Genomic DNA, 19894 nt, shown 5'->3' on the forward strand with positions numbered 1-19894 from the left:
AGGGTGGGATTATTATATTAACTGTGAATTTCACTTTTTAAGCTTTTCTCCCATGAACCAGATTACTTTCTTTCCTACACTGATGAGATCTAGAATATCGAAACAGCTGTCTGTAGGCAGACCACTGATGGTCATGCACTTCCAGCCCAGAGGGTGGTAGATAAGTGGAACAGACTCCCAGTATAAGTGGTAGAAGCTAAAACAGTAAGGTAATTTAAACATGAATCGGATGGGCATATGGTTATGCTGAATATAAGACGAGACCGAAAATCAAAGAAGTTTTGAAGTCTTTACAGCAGGAAATATGGATAGATTAGATGAGACGAATGGATCTTATCAGATGTCGGATTCTTCCAGTTTTGGTCCATGGGCTAGCACTGCGCTGCCAGCAAATAAAACAGTAGGCACTAAGTATAAGTACAAAAAACAAAAACTGTCTGCGCTTCTCACCCTAATAAAGTTGGCAACAAATATATAAACATAATATAAATGAGAGGCTTTGGTTATATGAATTGGCCAAAGCATAATTAAGCTCACCCGCCACGTCAAGGCACACTCTCAATAGGGTGAGAACCTACTCTCACCTGCTACATAGTGGGCACACAAAGCAGTTTATACGGCTACCAAAACCTTATTAATGTGTTGGGGGAGGTGCAATTAAACCTCCTCCCCATTAACCCCTGGATAGCAAGCTGCAACCAGACTGATGAGGAGCCAACAACCTCAAATATGTGCAAACAGGGGAAAAAAATAAATATATAAGTAGTATATACGCGTAATAGAAAAATGTCCGCTGAACCCGCGGAATTCACTGTTAAATGTTTAGGTTATTGTGACCTCTGCTGGCCAGTTTTGGTAATGCCACAAAAAGTCCAACACGCATTTGCTGTTTTAGCAAACATTGCAGTTACAGAGCGCCAGCAGATTCAGGAGCGCCACGGGGGAGAGCGGCAAAGTAACAATAAGATTCAAATGCACACTACACAAAATGAACGATAATATGAACACCTTAGCAGAGGGTGGAGCAGAGGGTGAAGAGGGCCTTGGTCTTGCGAGGTCACAATTTATTAAACTGTAGCTTTGAGATAGTTAAACTTTACAATTCCTTCTAAATATCTCAGGGACAATCCGTCTTTGGGACCCAAATGCCCCTGTCCCTCTTTCCTTCATTGATGCCCCTTTTTTTCTAGGAGCTCAGAATGTTTGCTGGGTATGAGGGTATCTCAGGGTTCTACAGCCATAAAAGTCATAATAATGGGTATAGAAATGCAGAAAATGGGTTTGAATATTAAATGTGTTAATAAAACACAGTATTCTTTTTCTAAATTTAATATTAATCAATATAGAGACCTATAAACAGGTCCCATGAGATATCTTGGTAAAGCTATGACTCTACATGGTCATAATTCCGTTGTTTTTAAGAATAGCAAGAGGCTCAGGTTTATTTTAATCTTTTATTTTTAAAGAAATGTTCTGCACTCCTAATTTTGTGTACTAACAATAACAATGGTTTGTGTGGCAGGTTAAAGACATAATCACTAACCAGAGGACGCCGCCTTGGCCGTGTCTGGTGTAAGACCTACCATGGATCCTTAGACCCCAGACACTCCGGCGGGAATTACCTCCAATAAGCTGGGGTTATATTAAAAACATAGCTTTTGGGTCAAAAAGGTTTGACTTCTTTTGTAACAAAAGTAGGAAGGATATGAAGAAGGGATGAACAACAGCGCACCGTAACATCACAACTCCATAGACGAAGGGTGATGCTATGGGGCGTATTCACTAAAGGGAGAGTTGGTGTCATTTCACTGTTCAGTATGAAGGACCAACACTAGCATCTTCTTCCAAGAAAGGAGCTGAGATGGCCCTGTATAATGTATAATTTAATGGAAAAATTTCACTGATTTAGTTATACATTATACAGGGTCAGCCCTGTAGTTGGAGTTTCATGATGTATAGTGAAGTCAAAGGGGCCGACACACAACCCTCCCTTTAGTGAATAAAATGCCATGAGGTATTATGGTGGACTAGGCCATGACCCCACGGAGTCCTCAGTGGAGCGTTTCAACTTGAGGCACCAGGTGCAAAAGGTTATCAAGTAACCCCCATAGAAAAACTGACAACACTGGGTAAAAAACAAACCCCAGATTCTGATAAAAAGATGAAATCAGCAGATTTTCATCAAAAAAAGACAAACAGCGCAAACTTCCAAGTTAAATGAGGTGCGCGTTAATGCCACCGAGCATGAATGCTATCTCCGTACGCGTGTGCTGGGAGACAAAGCGAAGAACCGGCCGCGAGAATCCCTCATTTTTATTTACAGTCGTGCAGATGGATGAAGCTTCAGAACATCTCCGCGGGAAGCTCACACGGCCCAGCTGCAGTAACGTGACTCACTTTTTATTTTTACGAGACAGCCGGCTGGTGCCGAATATAGAGAACAGGTTGGCCCTCGTGTCACGGCACGAGATCGCCACTTATGAGCTGAGACTGTGGACTTTGTCAAGTTTAAGAGTCATATCCCGCGCACTTATATCCCTCGCCGATTGTGCTGTCACTTTGCCCATCAGATTACAGCGATGGCCCAGCCATTAGCATGTTATAACTCGGTTATATTATATTTGGTACAAAATCCTGAACTTGGGGGACATTGGCCAGGCATTATCACGAGACAATATCGGATCAATCCTTGGAGTTCCACAATGGTTCATTGGAAAGAAAATATGAATTATTGGTGAGGAAGCCTGAAAATCGAGGCAGAAATGTTCCTCCAGAAAATTATTTGGGGCAATAGGGTAGAGTGAATAACTTTTTTAAGTGGACCCCTGATGACATCATTACAAGATTCAGGAGCCATATGCTATATGAGGTCATTTGATCACTTCTGTACTTCATTAAAAACACTCTTTATAAATCGATGTGATTCTAAGCCTTTCGGATGGAAACGACCAACGCACAAGATAAAAAAGCTAATTAATTTCAATGAATTTGGTTCTTGAGGTTCTAACACTGTTGCCTTCTATGGTCTATGGCTTCAATTGTGTCCCGTAAGATCCTTTCCCAATCGTCTCCTTTCCTCATAGGCGTTGATCTTGCCTCCATCTCCATTAAGGATTGAATCTCTTCGGGGATCTCCGGGGTGAGGTTCGCCCTCGCGATGACGTCCTGGAATTTGGCTGCAGAGGCCGGCGCCAAACAACATCGTAATCTGCAGTTAATAAGAAAGTAAAGTATTCACGTTGGTTCTCGGGGTCTGATCACAGCATCACCTTCAGGTTCAGGAAAGTCTCCATCGCTGACCTGCTGACGAACTACAACTCCCATGATTCATTGCTGTGTATTAATAAGAAATACCCCTCCAATGGCCAAAATATGGGGGGTTGTAATCCAATAAGTGCCAACATCACAGACCCCAAAAAACCTTGGGGGCTCCTAAGACCCAGGAATCCCTCTGGACAGGATGGGCTCAAGAGACCTCCATTGAATAATTTATTAAGCCTCCTCGCATAGTTAATTACACCATTTTCGGAACTTCAATAAGATGGGGCAAGGTTGGAAATGCTTGGTATAAATCACCCTTAAAAGATTTGTACCAAGTCTACCTAAATCGTCCTTACCTGTTCTGGCCGCTGTCAGACTGCTGGTAATGGTAAGAAGCGGCGACCGCAGAATGCGGGCACAGAAGGTACCGATTCTCCTCCCAGCAACGTCTAATAGCACCAAGTATGCTTTCATCATCGACAGAGCAGGACGCCATCGCTCCTATAACCTACATTAAAGACACGAGTTCCGTTCACCATCAGGTTGTGTTCTTAGCTGCAGTTTCCAACTTTTTCCATTGTAACCGACTAAGTGCTACTCCGCCTTACTGCCATTAATGCCACCGCCTCGCTATTCCCTTAAAACTCTCCAGCTCAAGTTTAGTGACCTTGGTCCCCTGCTCGGGGCCACGGCTCGGCCCTTTGTCTTGCCATGCCCCGGGGCCATTTTGTTATAAATCTCCTTCTTCCTGTATTTCAGTGCACCTTACCCCCCACACACATAGGCGAGCACCTGCAGACCCCTGAGGAATGCGCGGGACCCCGGACAGCTGCCCCCTCTTGACCTGCTTTAAAGAGACAGCCCTGGCTATACCTATTCAGGGGGAGTTCCAAGGAAGAACTTAAAACCTTCCATATACAGGCACGTTTTGGGTACGATTTCCAACCTTTTGGTGCAGTTGTCCTGGTAACTTCATCCGCTTCTTCACAGAGAATTCTTCCATCATTTTCTTAATCTCCGCTCTTTCAGATTCAGCAAGCAGCCAGAATATTCTCTCCATGTTATAGGGCTCCTGATATTATAGAAAATGTGTTAAGGGCCAGAGCCAGGGAGATCTCCAGTTAAACCCATATGGAACTTATATAGGTAATAGGTGACAATTAATACTTGACTTTATTAAGAGGGTGGTAGGTAAGTGGAAGAGCCTCCCAGCAGAAGTGGTAGAGGTTAATACAGCGAGGGAATTTAAACATGCATGGGAAAGGCATACGGCTATTCTGAACCTAAGACAGGACCAAGGGCCTGGTAAGGTTTCAGGTGGACAGAGAAGAAGACATGGTGCATGGCCATGGATAATACTTGGTCGAGCCAATCTCCTTCTCTAATATCCAACAAATGCTCTCTGCGAAGGCGCTCACTTGAATATCCATGGCAGACGCCAGGGTGGTTGCCGTGTCTCCCAACGAGAAGTCTCCACGCTGGATCGTGCGGTGAATTATATCATTGTCGTTCACGGCAGCCACGAGGCGGATTGGAAGCCCCATCTTCTGTGCTATACACCCGGCTGGCATGGAGAAAAGAAGGGTTAACGTTCTAAAATAAAGAGGTACCAAGTCAATCGGAGTCAAAATACTCTCCTCCAGCTGCAACCCATGCCAGGCTGCCCTTAAGATCAAGCGAGGGGCGACCCTCCTGAAAGCCTGCAGGGGTTACGGTGGGAAGAGCCAAGCTGGTCCCACGATACTCGAGAAGAACGTCGAGGAAGGTCATTCATAATTTAGACTTGTTAAAGATTATTGTCCTTTCTTTTTAGGGATCACTGACCCATATGTGTACTAAACAGGCAGCTGCCTGGGATCTGCCCATGCGCAGGCACCAGTCTCAAGGTCTTTACCCCAATCTCAGGGCAAAGGGGCAAATTCTCAGGGTCTCACGGAGTCACGAACTGATTCCTTCCTCTTCTACACCAAATCTAAGACTTTCATCTGGTGCTTTTACTACCAGTATGTTTTGGTTGAAATGCCTGCTTGAGTGCAGGTGACTCATTGAAGAGTTTTCCTTGAAATAACGACATGGTCATGGTTTCGATGTAAACCAGTATTAGACACATGTGGGGAGTCATAGAATCTTCACGATGGGTTATTAAAAGGTTACGATTTCAAGAGTCTCAGGGTCTGCTCATTAAGAATGTTACCAGGTATGTATTTTATCTCATATGATGACGTCATTCTTCAATGTCACTCGCACGTTTCAGCCCTGCTATGGTTGGCACTCAATCCCTATATATATTATATTATATTATATATATATGTATTACACCCACCTGTAATGTTTCCTGCTCCACCTGTAGGTACCACGATCTCCACCAGGGGCAGCGTTTCTCCGGCCGGGGATGGGGCGCTTTGGTAGTAGGCGTAGAAGAAGTGGGCAATCTGTACCAGCACCCGCGCCCAGTTGACCGAATTTGTGCTCATTAAGTTGTGTTTTTTCACGAAAGCTGCATCGGCGAAGAGTTTTTTAATGGGCACGTCCAGCTCATCAGACGTCCCATCCACTGTGAAAATAAGTGAAAATATTGGTATTTTTACTACAGACAACTTATCGTATTCCTTTACTCCGTCCAGCCATCGTATTTACTACAATACAGCGCGTGATCCCTTCAAGTTTACATGGCGTCCCACTTGCAAAGGCATGGGGGGGTTTCTGCAGCACCCCCCAACCTCAGCTATTATCTATACGGGGAACTATGCTTTAAGGACAAGATTTTTCTATGTGGATTATCTTCTTGGAACAAATCAGTCTGGATATAAAAATATCCATTCGGTGACATTTCCGGGATTTTTTGCACTTTTTTTTTTTTTTACTCAGCGTATTTATTCACTAACCCGGAAGTTTGTTAATGTTTCTAGGAAAGTTGGACATTTCAACTCAGCGACTTAGCCCAGGGCTATAAAACATAGTGAAGCTGAAATCTCACCCCTTCCTGCAAACTCCCAGATTAGTGAATATGTCACAGAAACATAGACTTTGACAGCAGGCCGGCCCCCGTTCGGCCATCTAGTCTTCCTAGATTTCCCATAAAGTCCCAAACCTTAATCGGTAGTTGGTCCCGTCTTAGATTCAGGAGCCGTATGCCTATCCCATGTATGTTTAATATCCTCACTGTATTACCCTCTACCACTTCTGCCGGGAGGCCGTTCCACTCATCTACCACCCTCTCAATAAAGTAACATTTCTATGACAAAAATTGTTGAAAATCTGAAGGAAAAAAACAGGATTAAAGACAAAAACGTCTTTTTGTGTCAAATAAGGAGATATGATAGAACAGACCCGCAAATACGTGGACATTGTCTTCAATGACTGTTGTCATCTGGAGCTCTTGGACTTTGGTGCAGCGTCCCTGGGGAAGCAGCACAATAATATCTATATTCTTTATACCTCTCACAGCCTCGATGGCTGCGCTCCCCGTGTCTCCGGAGGTACCTAAAATGTGGATAAAGAGGAAATTGTATGAAACGAAAGCGGAATCTCAAAGGGTTTTTGGAGACAGTGAGGAACTCATCGTCCGGCCCTTTATGGACCTTCTGCAACCGAGACTCCTAAATAGGTCCCTAAGAGCTTTCACTTATACCGGAAGCATGGTGTCCGAGGAAATCGGGTTATTTTGGTAAGCGTAATGGGCCAGCGAGGGACGGGATCTCGATGACAGGTTGGGTCCTCATTAACGACTTCTTCTCAGTTTCTGGAAGGGCTTTGTGAAGACTTTTTTTCTGGGCAGGTTTCTTCGCCTGCATCATCCTCAGTACTGCTGCTGAATGTCCAAAGCCCCCCCCCCCCCGGGAAATCATTTCCAATCATGGAAGATTTTTCTTAGTTCTATCATTTTCTAGGGAATACTTAATTGTCATGTGACACAAAAGCAGTCACTGATAGGTTGTCAGAAACCGCCTACAAGTTTCTGTATTGTTTTCCGTGGTTAAATAAAACACGTCTACCGTGGTTAACTTGCTGGTAGCGCTACGGAGCTCAATTACAGTTTTAGAAGGACTGTTTCACCTGTTTTAGGGAAAGGGGGGGATATATTAGTCAGAAAATGAACATTTTGTCCTCAAAATTGATGTGGCAAGCGTAAGGCTCTGAGCGACTTTGACAAGGGCCAAACTGTGATGGCTAGACGACCAGGTCAGATCATCTCCAGAACTGCTCTTGTAGAGATGTTCCTGGTCTGCAGCGGTCAGCGTCGATCAAAAGTGGTTCAAGGAAGAAAAAGCTGTAAAACCTATATTAAAATCTAAAAATACCCGTTTAAACCCAATGTGTGATAGAATCGACATATTTTCACTACATAAATGCAGATGGCTGATGATGCTGTGTCAATGATTAGACCAGACCTTCTCCGTTGTGTCTCGGCGCATTGTTATCAGATCGGAGTGACCTGGATTGTCCTGAATTGACCTGGATTGTCCTATGAAAGTATATATTATCAGTAAAGACCTACCGACTACAATGTTCACGTGCGTCTTCTTTTTTTGTAAAAAGTAGTTTAAAAACTGCCCCACGCAGGACATCGCAAGGTCTTTAAAAGCGTGAGTCACTCCGTGCCACATCTCCAAGACATTTAATCCACTCTCCAGCCTGCGGAAAGGAACGATGTCCTTATGCCTGAAGCGAACTAGGGCTTTGTCAATGAGATCTGAGGATGAGAAAAGAATTGTCGTCAATAAAAATCCCTTCCAACAAACCTTCGATAGAATCACAAGCCTTTGAGGTCTATGTAAAGTTGAAGAGCCAACTCGGGTCTCAAATGAACCAGAGTCTGGAACGAACCAAGTTGAAGAAGGTCAACTTGTTGTCTAGGTCAATTGAAATTAGCATATAATATTATCACGAAGAGTGTCTGAGATGTATTCTAACCTACCATCAAGATCCTTCCGTGGAACGGACTCTGGTGGAATGAACATGGAACATATTTCTTGTACGAGCTCCTTGTAGGACAATGATCTCCATGTCTGGAGGGCTTGGACGTCCAGTTTTGGAATTTCTTCTGGCATAAAGAGTCCCCCATCTGCGGCAAATCCAGAAAAAAGCACCTTCTCGAAATCCACCCCGGTCTCTCCTCCGCGGGTGCTCGTGTATTTCATGTCTTCACTTCTGAAAGGTACGAGACGTCCGTGCGGTCATTAAATGAAGGAAATGGATGCTCTGTGACGATGCGAGACTCTTCTCTTTATTTCAAATTATTTTACAGATAAGTTTGTTTGCATTGAAAAAAAATCAGGATTGTGTTTTTCCAATGAGGGGGCCGGTGTCCAATCTGGGGGGCCAGTGTGATAATACTCGTCCATGTTTGTCAATGGTTTCTTAAACCTATTTAATGTCTTAAATGTCTATTTTTTTGTCTATTTTTATATACAAACAACTTATTTTTTTCCGTCGAGGACATATCATGGCAATGGCTAAATAATTAACCCCACAAAGCGTTTATATACACAACAGAGGCCATATGTTTTGAGGGAACCTAAGTAAACAATTTGTGGGCCCTAAAAAGACTGCGTAGATCGTTACACAGATGCACACAGTGATTTAGACCCGCGTTTGATGGAAAATCTCTGATAAGGGACACTCCTGCACTTTAATGTATATGATGTCTGAGTGAGCCCTTTAAATAATTACCCCCCCATCCATTTACCACTCCCAACCCCCACCCTCTACATCACCCTGATATACTCATTGCCAGTCAGCTCCATTAAGACTCCCAGTGTGCATGCGCAGGAAGCAATTCCATTAAGTTCAACGACAGCACTTTCTGCCCCGATTGGCCACTTTAAGCTGCCAATCAGTGGCATACAAATGGGACCTGGATGGAACCCTGTAGCTGCAGCTTCTCTTTAGATTGTAAGCTCGTTTGAGCCGGGCCCTCCTCACCTGTTGTCTCTGTAAGTCAAGTTGTTATGTTTTATACTACTTGTTATGTTCTGTCTACCCATTGTACAGTGCTTCGGAATTTGATGGCGCTATATAAAACAATAAATAATAATAATAATAATGTATTTGCTTTTTTAACAGGCTGAAGAATGCATATTACAGTAGTCACAAAGTGCTTTAATATACATTCATGGTAAACTCTCCCTCTAGCTGTTTAGAGCAATCTGCTCACCTCCCAATATATCTAACAGCCACGTGTATCAGGACTGCAGTTAGAGGCGTGACTAGGAGCACCGCTTTTCTCAGAAATTTTAAATGTGACCTATTAATAGCTGTGGGCACTCAGGAGGGGCACTTAGCGGTGGGCACTCTCCACCCTATTCCACCACCTTTAAGATTTAAGTAACTTTTTGCTAACCCCGCCCTTATTAACAGATAGCCCCACCCCTCGCATGGTTAAGCACGCCTATTTGCCCCACTCTCTCAGCAAGCCAGTCCCCCCAACAGGGAGGGTTCTGGGTAGCCTGGCCTGGCGTAGGGTGATATAATTTACTACACGTGCCCGGCTGGGTATTATTATTCTTTACTTATCAAACGCTAACATATTCCGCAGCGCTGTACAATTTAAATATGAGGCGGTTAACAAATACATAACAAAAATACAGATAAAAGAGCAGGTAAGGGCCCTGAGCCTGCCATAAAGTTCCTGGCAAGAACGGTGGGGCTTCTGAGGGCCCCGCTCGTGGTCTTACAGCTGTGGTCATATTTTGTTCTGTCAGCAATGTCCCCCCCCTTGAACTTTTTTCTAGCTCACCCCCCCTTTTTGCTTCACGCACAACACGGTTGCTCACTTTTTAATAGACTTCAACTCCCAAGATCCTCAGCCAAAATTTCTGACTACTCCAAAGGGTTATTCCTGCATTGTGCTGCACCGGACACAAGATCCCCCCCATGTTTTTATGTATCTAATGTCTAATGTTATGAGATTGAAATTCCCCCCCCCCGGGATCGTCCCTTCTGTACCTTCTTTGTTCTCACTCCAGGATCTAGAACGCCCTCGCTCTAGACAAATACTCGGTGATTTTTGTTGCAGATCTGGATACAGTTCACAGATACAAGAAGCCTGTTGATCCTTACAGCGCAGAAGTGCCCTCTGATCAGACCGTGTCATGTGACACAACAGCCGGTTTAAAGGGCCAGAGCAGCTAACTGAGTGTGTGCAACAAAACACTCAGATTAAAAAAAAGTTTAACTCCTTAATGACAAAGCCCGTACATGTACGAGCTCAAAATGCATTGTTTTCAATGGGTTTAGGGACCGCCCAAGTTTCTGTGGCAGGGTGTATGTATAAACTATAACGCATAGTAAAATACCCCGACAACAGCACAGACCCCCATTGTTTTTCCACCTCCCTGGGCCAGTCAGGGGAGATCAGAGGACCTCCCTAACTGCTCAAAGATGGGGCATGTACCAGGGCCACTGTTACAATGCCTGAAAATGGGGGCTGTATATTAATTTTAGACCTGGTAGCCATACCTGAGAACTGTCTGGGTTCCGTCTGGAGACTCCAGGTGAGTCGCCGGGGCTCCAGCTCACCACGGAGAAACTCTTAGTAGAGGGAGCGGCGTTGGGAGTACGTCCCACTCCCGTCCACAAACAAATAATTGTTTAATTATGTAAAAAATAAATTATGTAAATAAAACACCTTTTTAATAACTATTAATAAGTCACTTGAAAAACCGTTCCAGAAAAAACCCACTGATCTTCGGATTTCCCTTCACCAGCCCAGGAAACTGCAAAATCAATGGAGGTCTGCGTTGTTGTAAAAGAGAAATCCATTGCAATAATAATTGGTATTTTACCACAAAGGCGAGTGGCCCACCTCCGTCACTAGGTTTTTGAAAAACTGTGACGGAAGCCTCCATCACTGGGGCCACCGGAGAGGCCTGACTGCCAGCCTCCTCCCTATTGACTATGGGCCCTGGGTTTGTAAAGGCTTCTGTGGCTATCCCCAGCAGTATCATCTCATCACTGGCTGAGGGGATTATCTCCAGCAGACAGCCAGGATCTGCCACCAGGGAGTGACCACCATTCTTTATTTAATGTTATATAAATCAGTCTCCCCCACCTATTGTATTGTTAATCCCGTTACTGCCCCTGTTGTCTCTGGGAGGCAGATTAAGGGGGAGGTTTGTATCCCAATATCTTGTTTTATGTAAATGTGTGTTTTGCTGGATATATCCAGCTCTGTGTGTGAGAAATAAATAAGTCTTCGTTTGGTTTTACCCTACACTGAGTCTCGGCGAGTGACTGGGGAACCGGGGAAAGTGTGGTGTCCCAGGCTAAGGGAGCACAAGACAGCGGAGGTAGTCGGGCGTTTAACTGATATAAAACTCTATGGGGTAATCTTCCTTTATATTGAGTTTGACGTGTCACACAATCACACTGTTTTATCAGAAATGTCATCATTACTCCTCTACGGGTAGGACTTACACCTACAGATGACAGGACTGGATCCAACGAGTTGTGGCCTGTAGACAAAGTCCGTTGTTCCAATTTGAAGAGAATCCAAAAATAATAAATCTTGGCTGACATATATTGGGCATCTTGACTAGGGCTTACAACGTGCTTCTTTGACCAACAGCGTGTAGAAGGCACAGAAGATCCCAGCCTTCCAGCCCTTCATTCTATATTTTGTATATTGCCTGGCGCAATAATTTTTACATAAAATAAAGCAGTTCTCCTGGAAAGTTCCCAATCTAGAGGCATAACCGTTGGAATTACCATGGCAATAAATAACCATTGTTACAGTTTAATGGAGAAAAATAGGAGTATAGGAGTGAGTGATGCAAGACTTCTGACGGAACACACCCAATGAAAACGCCAGCGCTGCAGATAAAGGAGATTTATTGGGACAAAATTAAATAAAACAATGATTTTTTTCAGTGCCAATATACGTGATTGTATTTTATGCACACATTAAAATATACGGTACTTAGGTCCTGATATTGAAGGAGAGAATGCTGCTGTTTGGTCAGTGACCGACTTGCAGGGGCTCTGTGTAGTAGTTAACAAAAATAAACAAAAAGACAGCAGATTTATTGTAATATCAGCTGACCGGCATGCAGTAACAATTACTTGATCCCCGTTATCATTTAGGGATCAGCTGTCGCATTCCAAGTGCAACACCCCCACACACATACACACACCTGTATAGGCTTCATCTTCTAAATATACAACCACATCTTGTACAACCTGCATTTGTCTATAAACCACAATGTTTTACAGGACCCATAATATAAAATTTGGGTAACGTAACGATCACCGCTCGGAATAATTAAACAAGGGGATCTGAGCAGGATTTGCAACGAAGTATTCCTCCAGCAACTTGGCCTGGAGCTTTATTACCGTACTTTGATTAAGACTTCACATGTTCAGATAACCTTATTGATAAAACTACTACTAATTAATCCTGATATTGTAAACCTGCTATGCTTTCTATCTGGTTTAAACTACGGGATTATGATATGAAAAAAACCTTTGTACCGTAATAAGCGCAGATATGAGAATTTACACATTGAGGTCCAGTGGAAAATATAAGTCATTATTTTAGGCTCATATTTCATATTAAATGACCTTTACATTTTACTAGTGGTTTTTAATAATAATAATAGAACGGAATTATTATAAATGGGTTTTGATACCAGTATAAGCCTTAATCCCCAATTTTGACCAAACATACAATATATAATTAGCGACATATATATATATATATAAAAGATATACATCCGCTGCACAGTTCAGTTTGCTGTTATCTAAATAGTACTGCTTCCCATAACGTGGCAGAATCAGTGATGTAATAATGTTGGCACTGCCCTAAGCCCGACCCAGGGGCAGTCCCAAAAATAGGACCCCTGCTGGCTAAAAAAATGATGTAAGTCTGAGACTCATATGATGTAACTTGAAGTCTGCTGGGTCAAACCAAGCCAAGGTTTATTAAACAGAGTTGCAAATTTATACATAAATAATACAACTGAGAAAATTGCAAGCAGAGTTTTGCATTTATATTACGTATTGTTCTTTATAGATTTTGGGTAAAAAAAAAAAAAAAGAATTGATGTTTGGGAAAGGATATGCTGTTTGGTTCTTGTCTGGCGGATCATCTGTGACTTGCTGGAGGACGATGTGAGATGAAAGGAAATATGTGGAGCCGATAAGGAGAGAGCTCTGGGGGTTTGGGAGCTTTCCGGTAATCACAAACTAGACAAAACCAAGAGAACGATGCTTAATTTGAAACTATTAGAACTATTAAGATGTTAAAGTATTAGGGAGGTTATTTTAGGAGGTACAAATCCAACAACACTTTAAAAGAGACTATAATCCTAGTATTTTCCCTATTTATTACTCTGCCCTGTGCATGCCTTCCAGCGTGTGGCCAAAAAGGGCAGCGATATATCTTTGATGTTGCCCCAGGTCCGACCCAGGCCAGCGCCCCAGCAGCCCCCTCCTATGGCACTCCATAGCTTAAAGGCGCACATCATCTTTTAATGCAGGCTATGGGGGCCGTGCTGAGCCGAGACAGCCTCCACAATGTAACAGGGGTGTTTGGGGAGATCAGAGATCTCCCATTGAGCATCAGCACACACATGTTTAAATTAACTCACTCTGTTAGCCTCTACCACTTCTGCTGCAGGGCTGTTCCATGTATCTACCACCCTCTCAGTAAAGAAAACCATACATTATATCCAAACCTCTGACCCTTGTGGTTTAAGATAAGGACCTCTTGTTCTAACATTTCTCCTCTTTTTAAAATCCATTTTCGTCCCCCTAATCTCGGCAATATCTTTCTGGAGTTGGGGTCTCCAGAACGGTACGCAATTGGTTAGGTGACGGCTGACCAGAAATATATAAAGTGCTATAACCACCTCCATCTTCCTGCTACTGATGCCTCCAGCTATACAACTCAATATTATTTATATATATATATATTATATTTAAAAGTATATTCATTTTTTTTTTATCAGTCTGGTGGTTTTTTTCTTACTTTTGACCTCTGACCTCTATGCTTACCAACGTGCCCCTAAATGAGACTATTTGGTCATCACATTTGTGGTGGGTTCTCCTTGCCAGTCAGGATGTTATCATCTGTCTCCTTGAAGGCTGTAAAGACGATAAGAGTTCACCTTCAGACGCCACCGAGAGATCAAAGTTAACACAATCTAATAGTAATGTTTCACAAACAAATTGATCTTATCGATACGGGAGCTGGGGAGCAAAGTACAAACCATTCGATCAGAGAAATTAACATGCAACTCATATCTAAAAAAGGAAAAAAGACTATTATAAAGAAATTATTATATTTAGTAGGTAAAGCATCAAAGGGTGTCCTCTGATTAGCAATACTCAGCTCTGTCAAGTAATTACTCTACAAATCAGTTCAATAATCAAGACCATGGGCATCAGAATGGGCCGGGTGGGCCCTGACTGGGATGCCGGGTAGGGCTAGGCAGGTTGCCATTTTTTGAATTGGAGGGTAAGGTTTAAGACAGGTTACTTAAGGTCAGGTGTTGCTAGGTTAGGGGCCATTTTATGCGTTGCTTTACCCATTGTAGTTTGTAACACCCTCCCTCCCTGATTTGTGGGGTTTGGTTGGGCGGTTTTGTTCTCAGTGGTGGATGCTCTGGGGTGAGAATCTAGTGGTACATTTGGTGGGAGGGTTCCTGGCGGGTGGAGCTTGGAGCCTCAGGTCTGGGATTGGGCATCCGGGTATGCCCTTCCCTCTCTTGGTGTGGTGCTTGGATAACTTGGTAAGCGTGGGCGGGTTCTGGTGTATGTTTATTTTTGTGTTCATTATTTATGTTATTTATTGGTTTGGTTTTGGTAGTCGTTGTCCCTGTTAACGCATCTGGGTTTGGATCTAGGTCATGTGGGAATGACTAATGTTAATAAATTGTCTGTGCCCTTTTTGAACCCCAATTTCTGATTTTGTGTCATTATTGTGTTTGGTTTGGTTTAAATAAAAGGGGCCTAGCACAGGAATCAAGGCTACATCATGTGTCATAGACAGGATCTAAGCTCTAGAGACCAATCAACCATTGCTTTCAAAAATATTAAAAAGACTTTGTAGGAATGACATACAGAGGAAATAAGTGGGCCAAGATTGGGCTTGGTAAAAAGTGTGTGTGACATCAGTGAGCGGCCATCATGAAGCTGCTCCAGCTTTCCTCGCAGGATGCTGCTCATGAATATTTGATGAAACCCATAGAAACATATAGGAAATAAATTTAGAATTTGACGGCAGATAAGAACTGTTAAGACCAGCTAGTCTGCTCTGGAAAAACCTTAAACCTTATTCGGCCCTTGGCTTTGTCCCCATGCATGTTTAAATTCCCTCATGGTATTAGCATACCTAGGAACTCTCCGGTTCAACAATCAAATCCTCCGGGCCGCGGGGTCCTGACACAACACGCCCTACTGCCCACCCATTTCAGGGGGACGTGACCTGCGACATTAGCAGGACCACCCACTTAGGTCAGCAGGACCGCCCACGATGTCAACGGACTGCACACCGGCGTCCACGGGACCACCCATTGACGTCAGTGGATAGTCCTGGCCAAGTCTCACAAGGGCTCTGGGTAGCCGGAGCCCAAACGTTCCAAGGTATGGGTATTAGCCTATCAAATTCTGCTAAACCTTTGCTTGTTTGACTTACTGGGAGATTATATGTTTTACTGGCCAGATTTACTGCAGGCTCTCAGTACTTTTCCATTTGGTGTCAGGACTGAACCTTGCTGGCACCCGTCTATAGAAGACTGTCTGCAGTGTAGCTACGATTAAAAGGCAATCGAGTCAGAACTGACCATCTGGCAAACAAGACAAGCACTCGGTGGGCCGATGTAGCGTGCACACACATCTTTAGAGCTGGTGGCCACACATACTTCATTTTGTAGCCAGGGCTGCTTTTCTTCCACAGTCTGACCTTAAATGAGAAATGTTCCTGTTATTTCTATAAAATATATGTTTTCGGATATATCTTTTACGTAACCTCTAAAAGGTTCTTCTGAAAGCCCTTTCATGGAATTTAAAGTAAAGTAGTGCCGTTGTGTAATCCGTTTTAAGAGAATACTTCACACTAATGTGTGTCACTAATATGGGGTAAGGGTGATCAGGTGTAGGTCACTGAGCCGGACAGTTCATGGGAAAGAGCGCATAGCCTTCGTCTGCACTCAATTTAAACAAACAACAGCAAACCTCAAGGTCACTTAACCGCCCGTCAACAACCTTTATGTATATAGTGGAAGAAGGGAACACGCTTCGTGGACACGTATAGATTCCATGCACTGGAATGACTGCAACAGCTATAAAGACTGGCTAGACAAGAAGATTTAGAGGCCGAATTTCCTCCTTACAGACTAAGTTTACAATTTCAGAAATATGTGTTAATTGGCGGTAGTAATAGCTTTTTATCTTGAGTGCCAGCTATTAAGACTCCCTTGATCCTTTAGCATGTTATTTGATAAAAAAAAAGGCAATGTGGGAAAATCCTCCCCCTTAAAGAAAAAGTAGTAGATACTTGGAATAGATTTCGAGCAGATGTAGTATTAAAAAACACAATAAATTAATTTAAGAAAGCTTGTGATCTACTGTAAAGTATTAATCTCTGCTGTCACGTATTTACCGGTAATTTAAATGTCAATAAAAAGCCTAGGTTCTGGTGGTCTAGGTAGGAGACCTTTCATGCTCCTCGGAGGTTCTGTGTGCACAGAGAGACTGAATTAACAAGAAAATCCAACCCAATTAGGATTTAGGCTTTTCTACCCCCCCTCCCCTTTATTACTCTACATCAGTTCTTATCAAAGAATTGCCCGAAGTCCAATCAATCACTCGATCGGCCAAGCTGTTCAATACAGGTGACCATTGCTCAGCTTGAATGTTAATATTTGAGCAGAGCTATAAAGAAGTGACATCATCTCACCTCTGACCAGATTTGGAGATAAAGGAAACCAGTTAAAAGTCGGTAGAATGGGCAGGGTAAGTACATTCACTCACACTCTCTCCAGACGTTGAGGAGTCTTCAAGATGGCCTTCAATGGAACCTACGAGCTTCAGTCCCAGGAAAACTTTGAGCCTTTCATGAAAGCCATCGGTGAGTGTTTTTTGGCAGAGAAACAATGGGGGAAATTTCAAATGTGATGCAGTCGCCGTGGAAACCGATAAATGTTCCTGCCGACTGTTCCACATTTGCACTAGAATCGTATTATATTGCCTCTATTAAAAGTTTTTAAATGCGCCGAGGGCTGTAAAAATAAGTCGATTTTACGGCTTAAAAAATATTGCACGCAATCAGTGACTAGTACAGAATCTGTCATATTTTTACAAGCGCGCTAGTAAAATTCTGGCTTTGCATAACATTTCCTTATACCGGCAACATCTGGTACTCAATGTGCCATGATTTACAACTCCCATTATGCCCAAGGTTGTCTGAGCATGATAGGAGTTGTAGTGTACAGCTTTTTGGGGACCCTTATTATATAATTATATTTCGAAAGCAGCTTTTTATATGTTTTTTCTTAACTCTCATAATCAATGGCATCATAAAAGCCTCACTCCTCGGCCAAAGTGTTTTATTAAACACTAACCCCCAAAAAACAGCATCAGAAAAAAAATATAATATATACCATATGTATAGTTTTATAATTATATATTTTATTAATGACTGCTATCAGTGTTATATACTTTAGATATATAGATAGAATTTGTTTTTATCAATATCAAATGTTAACACAATCATCTTTGTTCTTAAAGGTCTTCCCGATGACTTGATAGAAAAGGGCAAGGATATCAAGAGTGTGTCGGAGATTGTGCAGAACGGCAACCACTTTGTCGTCACCGTCACCACAGGCCCCAAGGTTCTGCGCAATGAGTTTACCCTGGGCGAGGAGGCAGAATTGGAAACATTAACGGGAGAGAAGGTCAAGGTATGAGACTTCACTGTACCGGGGATCTCTCTGGGTTTTACCCAGATTGTCTGGGAGAAGCCCTGCTTCCCCGGGTCTCTTGGTCAGGTTCTTTTTACTACAAGCAGGGTGTCTGAGCTAGCCCCACCCCATCCACGGCGAACCCCACTTCCATATATGGCTAGTCCCACCTCATCCACGGTAAACCCCACTTCCATATATGGCTAGCCCCACCCCATTCACAGCAAGCTCCACTTCCATAAATGGCTACCCCCACTTCATGCACGGCAAACACCACTTCCATATATGGCTAGCCCCACCCCTTCACATAGTCAATACCCCAGAAGGACGCTTTTAAGGTAGCCGACCATGAGAGGTTCAAGGGGAGCTCGTTAAATGTATTGTTGGAGCTTCTTAACTATCAAACGTAAATTACAAATAAAATAAATGATTTCTTAGAAACCTATTTATAACAAACATAACATTCTATCAGATTGAGCTGTAGAAAGGAGACAGGGCTATTTAGTCAGGGTCAGTAAATAGCTTTAGTTTAAGATTAAAACTTCAACAATTCCAAGCAGAGGCTCCGGGAGAATCATGGGAAATGTAGTTCAACAACAATTGGGCTGCTTTTTCTTACTCCTGCATTAGATGTGAAACTAGCGAGAAACCCATCACAGGTTATGAATGAATTCTATAAACTTCTCTGCAATTTTTTATTTTGTTTTTTATTTCTTCTACATATTGCCCTTCCTAGTGGGGTTTGATGATGCCGGCAACGAATATGCTTGGTCTGGTTCAGTATGAAAATAACTCTGAGTTTTTTACTTCTTGTCGCTTATAGTCCGTTGTTAACCTGGAAGGGGACAACAAGCTGGTTGTGAAACTTAAGGGAGTCCTCTCTGTCACCGAACTTTCTGGAGATGTTCTCACCAATGTAAGATATTTTGTTTTATATGATGCTTTTATGGGGATAAATGTATAAGGGAGGAAAAGACGACCTGAAACGCCTGGAAAATACAGTACGTTGGGTGAAATCTGATGAGTGGTCATGAAGTCTGTTGAAAGCCCTTAAGAACATCCTGTTATGTTAAAAACAGAGTCAAGTCTTCAGGAAAAATCACTAAACACGTTTTGTAGCCTAATACGTATCTTAGCCTTTTTGTCCCCCATAAAAAGGGTGGCTTAGTGTGACCTATTGTTTGTAATAAAATCTATGTTTGGCTTCACAGGTGCTGACGGTAAAAGACATCGTGTATAAGAGAATCAGCAAGAGGGTGTGAGAGAAGATGAAAATGTCTTTACTTTTACTATGTAAAAACTGCAATAAAGTTTTATTTAAAACAAAAAAAGTCTTGGTTTAACACAAAACACATGCAAAATGCTATTATTACTGACATGTTGTGGACACAAATCTATCTCTCTCTCCCCCATATGTCTGTCGGTTGTTGTTTCTCTCCCTTCCCTGCTTTTTTTTTCCCTTTCTCTCCCTTCCACTCTCTAAGCCCCAGGTACAAGGGGGGGAGGGCAAGAAGGCATGGGTAAGAGCAGAGGGGAGCTGGAGGAAGCATGTCACATCTGAGGGGTCAGCTCAAATTTGAGGGGAGCTGGTGGGGGTGTCAGAGCAGAGGGGGGGCAGGTAAGAGCAGAGGGGAGCTAGGGTGGTCAGTTTAAATAGGGGGTTAAGGCAGTTGAGGCATGAATGAGCTGGGAGAAGCAGAGGGGAGCTGAAAGAGCAGAGCAGAGGGTGT

General features: G+C 43.0%; 2 protein-coding genes across 2 annotated transcripts; one reads left to right on the top strand and one right to left on the bottom strand.

The window, feature by feature from the left end:
- Positions 1-2298: 2298 nt before the first annotated feature.
- Positions 2299-10364, bottom strand: THNSL2 (threonine synthase like 2). Its single transcript, XM_053459380.1, has 9 exons — positions 10210-10364; positions 8180-8412; positions 7760-7954; positions 6592-6744; positions 5585-5815; positions 4680-4825; positions 4208-4333; positions 3618-3769; positions 2299-3208 (listed from the first exon to the last, which is right to left on the bottom strand). Exons 2-9 carry the CDS (start codon positions 8400-8402, stop codon positions 3004-3006), a joined length of 1431 nt encoding a protein of 476 aa, XP_053315355.1. The 5' UTR covers positions 8403-8412; positions 10210-10364; the 3' UTR covers positions 2299-3003.
- A 6852-nt stretch (positions 10365-17216) lies between these two features.
- Positions 17217-19495, top strand: FABP1 (fatty acid binding protein 1). Its single transcript, XM_053458163.1, has 4 exons — positions 17217-17332; positions 17992-18164; positions 18988-19080; positions 19376-19495. Exons 1-4 carry the CDS (start codon positions 17266-17268, stop codon positions 19424-19426), a joined length of 384 nt encoding a protein of 127 aa, XP_053314138.1. The 5' UTR covers positions 17217-17265; the 3' UTR covers positions 19427-19495.
- The last annotated feature ends 399 nt before the right edge of the window (positions 19496-19894 follow it).

This window comes from Spea bombifrons, chromosome 1 (genome assembly GCF_027358695.1).
Source record: "Spea bombifrons isolate aSpeBom1 chromosome 1, aSpeBom1.2.pri, whole genome shotgun sequence".
In the NCBI taxonomy this organism is placed as follows: Eukaryota; Metazoa; Chordata; class Amphibia; order Anura; family Pelobatidae; genus Spea; species Spea bombifrons.